The sequence below is a fragment of the Dermacentor albipictus genome, chromosome 10 (genome assembly GCF_038994185.2).
Source record: "Dermacentor albipictus isolate Rhodes 1998 colony chromosome 10, USDA_Dalb.pri_finalv2, whole genome shotgun sequence".
Taxonomy (NCBI): domain Eukaryota; kingdom Metazoa; phylum Arthropoda; class Arachnida; order Ixodida; family Ixodidae; genus Dermacentor; species Dermacentor albipictus.
In genome coordinates this window covers 60,982,254-60,994,667 of record NC_091830.1, presented here as the reverse complement: position 1 = coordinate 60,994,667, position 12,414 = coordinate 60,982,254, and the positions used below count along the sequence as shown (strand labels likewise).

Below are 12,414 nucleotides of genomic sequence, written 5' to 3'. Positions count from 1 at the left end.
CATCAAAGTCTTTATTTATACTGAGAATTGTGCGTTTCCTAAGCACGATTTTTTGAGCGGGATTATTTTAGTTGCGGAGGCAATCGGACGTCGCGCTTCATTCACCTGGGCGGGGCCTCCCCTTTTTTCTAAATTTGTATGCGACTATAGTGACGCACAAGTGCTCGAGAACTATTGAACAAGACTCAATTGTTTTCTATTTACTGACTGCACTTGGGTGTAAAGCTTTTGTCTGAGAAATGAATAAACCACATACACAAGCAGCATTTTCTTAGTTAGCACAGTCTTTAATAGATACTGATACCTTCAATTTAGAAAGCCCTGTATATTGGGCCTCATCAAACTAATTTCATAAAAGGTTTGGCAAGGTAGAAGCATAGAATTTTAGAGTCATTAGAAGACAGGTGAAATGAGTTATTTATTGCAATTATTACTCAAAATTAAAATTTAGACCACTCATCCCAATGAGAAATTGATGCAAGCAGTTTGTACATGCCACATAAGCATTTAGATATCAAAAATACGGATTAGAGAAAACCTTTTCTTGGAGGTTCATTATTGCAAGCAGTCATGCCCTCGAGGAGAAATAACTTCTTTTTCTGTAGGGAGAAATGAGGCTCGAGTATTTTATTGGACACATATATATGCCCATGCATATATGTTATCTCTATATATATCTCTGTTGTAAACTTTTTTTTCATGTATATGCAAGGTGTGTGTGTAACATCTCATTGTGCACAAAATCAAATCCATATGAACCCGACAAGAATCTAAACAAACAAGAGAGCAATCCCAGTGACAAGCCATGTTAAACCAACGAGGTAGCCATCCCAGTAACAAACCGTATCAAAAATTTTACTGACATGAATTCTGACCTATGAAACATAACATGTGTATATGAATACTATCTACATTAGAGCAATGGGCAACTTTAAGCAATGGCTACGCCAACATCAGAACGATGTGGATGAGAAAAGAGTGGCATCAAATGCTTTGGCAGAGCATGCCGCAATGACTAAACACAATAGTGACTGGATAGTGTCTAGCATAATCGGCCAGGAAAGAAATTGGAAGCCATGCCTGTACCCAGATTCCCTGGAGATGCAATCAATAGGACACACGTTTATCTGAAACCAAGGAGCCCACGCCCATCTTATGCTAAAACATACTTAATTAAATATGCACTTCCACTTTTTTTAGCCTTATTGTGAACAAGGCTTCCATATGGAAGCCAAAATGTATTGCTTTTAATGTTGTATTTGGTTGGTCTATGTCTGTCTTTGTCATGTTTCATACCGACCGCACAGGCTTCTCTGAAACTCTTGATGATACAACTTTTGTGCGAAAGCATTGCTTAAGGCACTTTTTACGTAAACCATGTCTTTAGGTGGTACAACGCATTTTTCTAGACACTCTAGAGCACATTATTCAAGGCACGAAACCTGAATTCATTGTTCTTAAAAAGGCATTTTGGCTAGATTAATATAGTCTATATGGAGTATATAAGGCATAATTACTCAAGCGCCCAATTATATTTAAATCAGAGGAGGCTACTTTAGGTAAATTCATTAAACTGAGGGCACTCCACCAAAACATAAAATTCACGATCAGCCACTAGAAATCCTGAAAATGGCAATACAGTAAAATGATTGCATATAACACAAATGTATCCTACAACTCGAAAGGCAGCGCCAGTTTTGTACGCACCTTTGAGAAAGCACACAGATCACGTGCTTTATTGTCGTGCTGTCCAGCTTCCAGCAGTGCAGCAGGTTCCTGCTCGTTGTAGGGATGCCTCCAGAATCTGCATAGCCTTCAAAGTAAGAAATGTTTAATTTATTGCGCTGTGAACCTGGGAATTTGTGATTTACCAGTGTCATGTGAAATTGCAAAGAGCCTCACACAGCAAGCTGCATGAATTCGCGCCTGGTTGCACAAATGGCTCTTTGTTATATCTACGGAGGTTACACTGATATTTTGTAACAAGTGAAGTTTCAGGAAGGAACGAAATCAGCGACAACAGGCTACCAGGACAATCAAAAACAAAACTCATATATGCAATAAAACGTGGCGCATTGGATTAAACAAGAATATTGAGCACATGAAAAGCATTCTGAAAGCTAGATCACGATTTTGTAGCGATGCTATTCCTTTTCGTTATTCGTTAGTGGTCTGACCGCCGCCCCGGCCCGTGCTACGTACTGGAACAGCCGGCCGTTTGCGGTGGCCGACAAGAGTGGTATAGAATCGAGGGGTAAGTATCGCTACAAAATCGTAGTCCTTACTTTATTACGCACTGCCGTATAACCTACGATTGCAAGAGCTGGCATCCCGTTCGTAAGAATTGGTTGGTCTATGTCTTTCTTCAAGACCGGTGTCTGAAATGTCTCGATTAAATATAAACTTCGTTACTGTAATATCGGCCTATGTCGGGTTTGCAACATAGAAGACAAATACGCGAAGACACTCAAGAACATAAACAATACACAGGTTCTCGCGACGTGGTCCTCCAAACCAAACTGTATACATACAAAAATCTTCATACAAGCTTCTATCCGCTTAAGCGTCAAACATAGGAATCGTGTGCCAACGCGCAAAGCCCATGATACATCGACGGATACATTACACATGTACTGTACTTGCGGGAATGCATATATAACGAATAACTTCTTGCCAGAAAACTACCGAACGAACAGCAACTATCAGTGTTTTCATAATTGTGTGCCCATTCAGGCGTATCAATCAAGGCGGGTAGCATATATTTTACAGCAGAATGCAAGTACGCTTACTGTAGCATCAGAGGAAGCCTTCGTGAAATTGCTTGCTAAATGTGCACAGCAAGACGGCCAACCTACGATCAGAAAGCGCTTTGCTCTAGCTAATTACACAACGTTCATTACGTAAATCATAAGTTCAAGAATGCGCGCAAGGGCCAAACTTGCTTACCTTTCAAAAAGACTTGGCCAACGCTCCTTCGTCTCAAAGGTACCGAGGCACCGACGTCTTTCTGGCGCAAGCACTGTAGAACTTCCGATGAACTCCAACTCCACAAAAGCACAACCTTCAACAGCCTTCCATACACTACGATTCGAAGCTCCAGTACCAGACTTTTCACAGGAGCGCGGGCGAACAAAGGCAGCTCGGACGGGCGCTATTGTAAGACACTCACTGTCCACACTGGTAGATCGCACGAAACACACGGCGAACTAACGGCGTTACACGAGTCCGGAGGGTTTGCGATGGTTACTGCACATGACAAGGAGCACATTTTGTCTAGGCACTTCTAAAATATCTCAAATACCGCCTTTTACTGTAATGTGCATCCACGACAACCGACGTGGTATGTCGACCAAACAAATCCTGCAGTGGCGCCACTCTGCGGTTTTTAGAAAAATGTGTCGTAAATGAGAAAATTACGTGTTTTTTCCTAACAACAATCGGTAGGGACACTTTAACAAATTTCTTGGGTCCAAAAGTGTTAACTTTGTATAAATATGCACTTTTTTATACGAAGTTTAAGAAAATGTATTGTAGTATATATAAAAAAATAACGAAACGGATGTCACCTTCAAGATTCGCAACCACTTCAGTCGCATGCAGTTTGCAAAAGCACGGCCTTCGAAATCAGACTCTGTCGCTCAAACGAAACTGTAGCTGGGAGGAGGGCAGGCATTTAGGCCCCAATTGTTGGGTTTACAGTGCCTAGGTAGGCTTCCTTATTTATAAAGAATATACAGGGACTAACGCCGAACCATGAGCGAGCTTTAAGCAGGGGACACACGGTACGATTCGGCGTCCGATCCAACGTGCGTGTATCTGAACGGTCGAGCGGCGCGTAAGCTCCGCCCAGATCCAGCGCCCCCCCCCCCCCCCCCAGCTTGAGTTCAGGTTCACGTCGAGAAACGCAATATAAAAACTCTGCACAACACTGCCTCGCTTTACGTGAACACTGTCAATAAAATTATGCCCCTGCAAGTGACAGAACACTTCAAGACGGCGCGTTGTCCACTGACGGCTCCGGTAACAGCCAGCGATACGGCCGGCAGGCATAGCTAGGCGGACGCTGCGGCCGACGGCGCTTGATCCAGCCCGAGCTCGATGAAGAGGGCTTATTTTTGCCAAAACAGTTAACGCTGTGCACTTAGGTAGCCCGTAATCAAATACAATTGGTTTACTCGACGCAGTCGTTGCGAAGGGCAAACGTGCAAGCGAAGCGAGCAGCCTCGCTCGGACGGTCGGTGCAGAGATCGGTGTGTGCTGTTTGTCCGCGGAAAGGCCCCCGATTTCGACGGTAGCTTAGTGCTAGTGTACTAGGCGCCGTTTTGCATAATAAGCACATGTTTGAGATAACTTTATTGAACTGGTAACTATTTCGTGTCGGCAACAAACTGCAGCAGGCAAGGGGGAAAAAAAAAGACGGCGAGAAACCGGCCTGCCAGCGCCGCCTCCGTGGAGGGAACGTCAGAGAACGCATAGAGAATGAAATTGAGAACGTCACATTAGCTGCGGCCAAACGACGGTGCGGAGAGTGCGTTGGTCAGACACATCGGACGATGAAAACGCCGACACCGACACCGACGCCGACGACACCGGCTTTTCTGCGACACGAGCTCCTTAACGCTATCGCGTTAAAATTTGCCCGGTTTGTCGCACGCCGGACGTCCGATCCGGCGCTTCGGCACGGCAAAACACCTCGATTCCGGCTGCCGTTCATGCGCGTCGGACGCCGGATCGGACCGTGTGTCTCCCGCTTTAGTTGGCGAACACGAGCCCATCAGCGCGCCGTCTGTGCAGCTCCGTTTGCTTGCAGTGGTGGATGGCCTACGGGCTTCTTTGACGCCTACTGAGCACAAATTCATGATCACCGCTCGTATGCACGCTCCCTACAGCGCTAGCTGTCGTGTTTACGAGATTATGTGCCCTCACCTTGAATTGGTGAGACCGCTCGACATGATCGCATCTATTTCTAGTGCGTGAGGCTTTCCATTGACTGTCACTACAACTAACCAACGTTTTGTTTATTTTGTGCTACAGTGGGTCGTGACGATTCCGTTCACAGCTTCAAAGTAGACAAGAGACAGTCGTTTTCTCGCTCGTAGAAGCATGAAAAAGTGGGCTTGTGCTTGGCAATGAACTTTGACCGACACGCTTGCTTCCGGCCGGAGCAGCAGACGCGACAACTCGCCGTTTGTAGGCTGCCGGCCGATGGCGGTATCCCTCGCGAACGGCAAGATATTTACCTGCCGTAGAGAGGAGCGGTCCAGGAACGATTCTTGAGGCGATTTTTGTCGCTGAATGCGAGCATGGCCACGCCGGTTCGCCGTGCAGAGCGGAATCGGAACATTATTTTTCGATGAGTTCGCACTGACGCAATGCAGTCGATTGGCTCGTCGGTCGTGCAACGGGCGGCGCGCCGGCAGGAAGCCGCGTCCACTTGAGACACCTCTTACGCGACGTATGTAGTACATACGTTCCAAGTTTCCAACGTTCTGCCGTTACGCTGGTGGATGGCCACGGCATCGATCTTTGCCATTCCTGCCGCGGCCGTGCCTGTCGCCGAGCGTAGGCTTAACTGGATTGGGCGGAGCTTGCAACCTTGGGGAGTAAAGTGGTAGTATTTAATCACGTGATCTTCAGGTTGGTTCCAGATCACGTGGTTTTAAACTCTCAATAGATGGTTTTTGGTCACGTGATCTAAAACTCTGTACGTTGTAAAGCCGGCTCATGACATCCTTTTACTACGTTTCTCAGAGATGGTAGTAAAACGATGTAATGTAACGCATTTTACTGCCTCATGCCAGAGTAATTTTCTGGTGCAAGGTAGTCTTCAAAGCTCATGAGCCGCAAAAACCCCAATGTCGGCTAACTTTTGTTTACAGTGTAGCACACTTTACATTTTAATTCTACACCCTCGCCGCTAACACACCATCGATCATTGCTTTGCCCACCCGTCTTGCAGTTTTCCCCCTTTAGAAGAACCGCACCTATATATACTGCGCCGTAGTGACCCTATTTCGCCTTAAAAAGACAAGTCCACTTCTCAAAACGTTGGCTGCTGCTTTCACCACGCTCATCGTCTCGAATTCCCATTTCCTTCATTCCGCGTGTTTTCTTTGTGTTTCTACTGACAGAAGATGAACGAGCAACGAGAGCGCACTCTGCTTTCCTTGACGCACGCAGCATTAGTTGGCGACAGCTACTACAAGTACATTCACTATTACTTCCCGTCAAGGCAACATTCACAACACATTAGCGTTACCAGTGCCGCCACAACACACGGCATCAAAGGCCTAATTTGCTGTAGTACAAGACACATTTTATCATTCATCGTGGGACTAATGATCTTATCTACGACAGCGCTAACAACACATTTGACGCCATAAAAACGGTCTTAAACGAATTACACACCTACAAACCAAAAGCAGAAATCACACTGACAGTACTTCCCAAGAGCGCGAACAAACGCAGGCCACTTTTTCAACAATCAAAGACACTCCTAGCTCACGCAGTAGGCAAACGTAAGCTCGGTGATTTTCTTCTGGACATTGGACACAACATAAATCGTCGAAGTCATCCACCACCCTGAAATACAGCATGACCCAGACAATCTGCTCGCCCGCTACTGACTACACCCCCATTTTTGTGGCGCTAAGGTAATAAAATAATTGCAGGCGTTGGACGTGGTTAAACCAAGTTTGTCGAGCGATAGTACGGTTTTGCGTGCTCTGTGAGAGGACACAGGCATAGCATCTGCAACTGCAGCACAAGACAGCACACAGACACTGCTCTGCGCGGCCGCAATGGCGAGCTAACTGATCGTGATGCTGCGTTTCGCTTCAGCGCGAATTAAGCATCGAAAGCGCAGCGCAAAGAAAGCTACCGACCCTCGGCGCACTTTGTCCGCACGCCAGATCGCTTTCAGGTTATGGGTGCCCAGCAGCCGCCGGTAGTGGCAGGCTAATTCCCAGTGTGACCTTGGCTGAACTTGAAGGTCATATTTACGGAACCCGGCGTTTTCTGCGTTTGTGCCTGGAGTAGTAGAGCTATCGCTCTAAAGTATAATACTAATAATAATAATAATAATAATAAAGGCTCCTGCTTTCAGCCTGTTCTCGTTTTGATCATCGTTCTGAATTTCCATCTCCCGCATTGCCCTTGTTATCCCTGGTTAACTACTGCCAGGCATTTAAGGCATTGTGTTACGCTAGCTAAAAGAGAGAAAGTAGGCCGTTGTGATCAATTCTCAATTTTAGGCCACATCGAAGCGGGCCTAGCGGAACAATTTTGAAGGATAAATTCGTTTCTGAGTACATCGTTCTTTAGATTTAATTTGAAATCCCTATGACGAGAAGAGGGGATGCAAGGTTTAGACATCAAATGTGACTGCCATACTAAAGGTAGTTGAATCTCAGTCGGCTTTCTTTGGGAACATAAGAACTAATTTTATGCGAAGCATATTACGAGGGCTCAACCCAGCTCCTCAGGCGCGGCGGTGACCATGAAATCACGTGACACCGTGACGTCACGACAGAGGAGAAGTGGCTTTGGCTCAACTCTTGCAAGACGGGCTGGGTGGGAATCGAACCAGGGTCTCCGGAGTGTGGGACGGAGACGCTACCACTGAGCCACGAGTACAACGCTTCAAAGCGGTACAAAAGCGCCTCTAGTGAATGCGGTGTTGCCTTAGAAACGCGCTGTTTCTAAGGCGTGCGTCTCTTGCTCAGGCGCACATTTCGTTGCCGCGCCGAACGCTGCTTTGCTCGACGCTCACCGCGTCCAATGCGGGGCGCGTAGTCGCTGCCCTGTAGCCCATTGTCTTACACCCCTTGGCGGGTCGACGGGAACGCTGTCGCGTTCCACTCTTGAAGGCGAAGAAGTAATGCATGAGTTGTTTCTTCGTCTAGCCGAACCAAATATAGCCAAGCAACAGCAGTTCACCAGGCTAAACAGTGGTTCAACAACTAAAATAAAGGCTAGTATGCTTCGCATCCTGGGCTTAACCTTACCTAAGCCACAGCCATTTTTTATCTTCAGAACTATGTTCTAGTTATAACTTGATTAGACAAGAGAACGTTCACGGCCTGTAGGAACAAAAATGACCAACCCTTCCCCTACGTGGAAAATGGGAGTGAGTGAAGCTTGTGCTGCGTGCACCTGACCTTCGTCACGGTTAAATAACCCACAGGCAATGGCATCGGATTGCTTCGGCCTCCCGCTACCTCAACTCGGGATATTCTTCTCGTTGCTGTCGCATTGCCTGGGCTCGGGCGACTCTAACGGTTGGATCACCGAGGGCAAGCCCTTTCACGAGCGAGTTCTCGCCGCTGTTCGTCGAAGGCTGCGCTTTCCTTGGGGGAACACACAACGCGTGGCCATGCCATCCGTTTTCCGAGACTGAACTCAACGGAAACGAATCCGGCGCAGCGCGCGCGAGATCCTTCCCTCCCCTTCCCTTCCCCGGCGGAAGCAAAACAGTTCTGATTGGCTGCGCGCGTGTCTTGAGCGCGCGCCTATGCAGCTGAAATCTTCCCTTTTTACTCATGGTGCGGCGCCGGTGCACCTTTTCTTTCTTTCTTTCTTTATTGATTTATTTAAGACAATGAACAGATTGTCATCACCTGCCAACTCATCAAACCGTCTCTTCCCACAGCTGCTCTGCTGTGGAAGCAGCTGGTTTTTTTTTTTTGCGTGACCACGACAACGCCACTTGTTAGCCAATACAAGCTCAGCTTGAAAAAAGAAAGATAGGCACCCTAACTGTTTAACTCCTTAAGGAATTGACCAGAATGGAGTTATTTATAACGCAGCCTATGTGTCACGCTGGCGACGGGATTCGAATCAAGACATACCAATTTTGTCAACACTGGCTGAGATAAAAATTTTTGCGAGATGTCTGTAGCAAATTATGCAGGTTTAGGGTTGCTTCTTTTTAACAATACACATTCCTATTGCGTCGTCGACCACAAAGCGGACACCAGGGTAAGGCCCTCGCTAGTTGCCTCTGTTTTGTATGAAGAGAATGAGCTGTATTACTCTCACTCCTCTGATACAGTATCTGCCATGCTCGCAGGCGCGTCACTTGCCTTGGCACTCTTTCCACTACTATAACATACCACTGGTTATCTGTCCTACATCACATGACATTCACCAGTCTGCGGGTTCCTCTAGACTTCCCTTAGACTTCGTGCTTAGCAGCGTAACGCCAAAGGCACCAAACCACCACCGCGGCTTTAGCAAAGCTGGTAGCGGCATCTACAATGCGTCGGAAACTATATCGAGGCACGTCAGATTTAAGTTCGAAATTTACCCCACTTTAGCGCTTATTCTGTAACCAGCGCAATTGAAATTAACGCACAAGCCATATCCACAATACACCGAGACTGTGGTGTGGCACTTTTTTCCAGACGACCACCCCGAAACTTGTAGTGACGTGGATTAATTATCGACCCATTATTTTCCCCAAAGCCTTCTTTTGGCAATGCGGAGTCATGCTACCCGGAAGGACAATATATTTACGGTGCTTCAGTATTGAAAGTGGTAACAGTATCAGAGTTCTTAAAGAGTGGTTATATAAGGGCGAGAGCTTTAGATTTCTGTTTCAGGGTCACGTTGTGCAGTAGAGAAAATATCAGTTGACCCAAGGAAGGAAAGACGCGAACCAAAGCATGTCCAGCCTTCTATGAGAGATCGTTAGTGGTTATCAATGTTAATGATTGATTAATTATTGAATTAAGCTGGACAAGGGTGGATTAAGGTGGATGAAGGTGGATTAAGGTGTACTGAGGTGGATTAAGGTTAAAACAGTAGATTTTACAAGGCTTTCGCCTTCGCATCTCTTAAGGGATACCTAGGGACACCTGTGATATCTTTTAAAGCTTTGATCTGCTTCAAGCATATAACTACTCTATAAGTGCAAGTCAATCGTTAAAAATCAAGAATGCTTTAAATAATGTGCTTCTTAGCGTGATTTGTCGCTATAAATTGAAGACAGCATAAGTTGTACTTGTTAGCGTGATTTGTCGCTGTAAAGTGAAGTTAGCATAAGTTATACTTGCTTCATAAATCGTCTATCTCAAGTAGCTCGAGAAAGCCATCTCCGTGGCATAGCTTGTGTATATTCCATCTAAAAGCATTACAAACTCCACGAATTCTATGAATGTAAGTTACTGCCCTGTGGAATATTTGCAAAATAAGAGTGGAGCGTTCTTTTTAAACAGCGCGAAAGACAAGGACGAGACGGGTGCACATATACAGCGCTGTGTACGTGGAAGACTGGTATAGTTGCTCTGATTAGAAGTAAACACAGTGCCAACACGTTTTTACTATAGTAACCCACTGCTGTGGCCCCTGTGGTTACGGCTTCCTGCTTTTAAGGGCGAGTCTGTGGGTCTGACTCCAGGCCATGGCTGCGAAGCCCCGAGCGGGGTGGCATGCAACAACGTCAGCGTACTGAAGCATAGCTTGTAAAATGAAATCCACTGCCTCCCACTAATGCGTCTCTCACACCTGTATGTCATTCAGGCCTCCGTTGCTCGATCGATAGAATCAGTCAATGTTCCTCTAGCAGAATGTTTGCCACCCTATTCCCAAACATTCCTCGACGTTCAACCCTACACAATTTCATGGTGTTCAACCATATGCCTTCCGTAGCATGAATACATATTTGTTTATGTTATTTAATCCGGAATAGTGCTAAAGGCCCATAGATGGGGGTATTAATTTCGTGGCGGAAGGGGAGGTAGAATTGAAGCACCAAACACATGATACACTATTATGCAATTTGTTGTATAATATTACATTATAATATAAAATATTATCCACAAAAACTTCAACATGACATACAGGTAAAAATTTTAAACAAAAGCAAATTAGACACCGAGACGCCAACACTTAGCGGGACCCACCGCCATCACGAAACAAACATCACGCTTCATCAACCGACGCCAGGCAGCGCCACTTTTCGATGATTTTTACGACAATTCTTGCTTCAGGCAGACGCGTTCTCTCCAGCGCAATCGTGTACACTTTGAGCGCACCTGCCTAAAAGAATGTTCACTCTGGGACTGGCGTGGAGGTTTACACCGGTATGTGAGGATACGGTACCTGCTGGAGAGGTACAGCCGCTGCTTACGAGTGTGCTTTTGTGTATTCCGTATGTTGCCATATACAATTATAGATGGCCACAGCTTCATCAGAGCGCAGCTTAGGGGTATTGCACGTGCGCGTCACTAAACATTCGGGATTATGACGCGTCCAGCAAAGGGAGCGCTAAGTGCCTGTAAAGGGAGGTGCACACACGTGTCATTTGTTCGCCCATGTCGCATCGCCTGCGTGCTCTCCCTACGATTGTAGGGTTTCGTTTTCAGTCATCGATAAGATTATGGGGCTCACTGTTCAGGGCCAACGTTTAAGGTCTGAACGGACACGAATTCTCACCGGTGTTTGGATTTGACAGCCTTAGTGTAACAATGCCCTATGCTGCTCAACGACACTTACCAAAATGTCATGCACGGCGTTCTGCTGCGTTAAGTCCTTGTCCGTGGCGTTCCTGCAGACGTACGCGAAGAAGTCGTTGCAGGGCGCCACCTGGTTGTCGATGATGGCGAACAGTTCGGCCGCCTCGCCGGGGCAGCAGAAGGCGGTCTCCGGGAGGACGGTGTCATCGCCGTCGGCGTCATCGCCCAGCCGGACCAAGAGCCAGATAATGACGAAGGTGACCGCGGAGATGGAGAGGGCGCAGGACATGCCGACGATGACGGTGACTCTTAGCTGGTGTTTATTCTGATGCGCTGGCGCTGGACAGATCGCACCAGAGCCGGCCGGTAGGGGCAGTTCTTGTGGCAACTGCGCTACTTCGTTTCGGGCCATGGTCTGTTTTGGCTTGCCCTCTCTGGTGGCACATACCCACTGCTGGAAAGTTACCAAGATTTTGATGCTGTTAGGAAACTTGATGCTGTTAGGAAACTGTTAATACTAAAATTGGTGAAATTGTCAGGAGGAAATTAACAAAGGTAACGTATCAAGAACATAAAAAAATCTCCCTAAAGCAACTATAAGTTTCTCAACGGCTGAGCGAACATCTCTGTGGCAGTTTCATAGAGTGGAGGCTCTTAGAGAAATGATATTTAAAATGAAAAAGAAATTTAACAGAGTTTTGTAAACCTTTATTCTACCATGTTTTTTTTTTCTTAAAGAAGAAATGCGGCGGCAGAATAAGAAAGTGATTATCTATGGTTTCATCTTCTCGACAAATTGGGCACAAAGAGGAAGGCGCCAGATCTTCCCTATGACGTTAGAAATTTAATATTGGCTTAGACGACGTATTCGAACAAACATTTGTTCAGTTTTAGTCGCGTCAAAATAATTTTTGTTCCCGGAGAATACGAGGTGTCAATATTCTGAAAAATTGCCTGT

The 12,414-nt window shown here is 46.3% G+C and overlaps 1 protein-coding gene across 1 annotated transcript in view; it reads right to left on the bottom strand.

Annotated features, from left to right (window-relative positions):
- Positions 1–11,879, bottom strand: part of LOC135912085 (uncharacterized) — a 36,605-nt gene extending 24,726 nt beyond the window's left edge. The window contains exon 1 of the mRNA XM_065444464.2: positions 11,497–11,879. Coding sequence (XP_065300536.1) covers positions 11,497–11,868 — 372 coding nt within the window. The 5' untranslated portion in view covers positions 11,869–11,879. The remainder of the gene's footprint in view (positions 1–11,496) is intronic.
- Between the last annotated feature and the right edge of the window lie 535 nt (positions 11,880–12,414).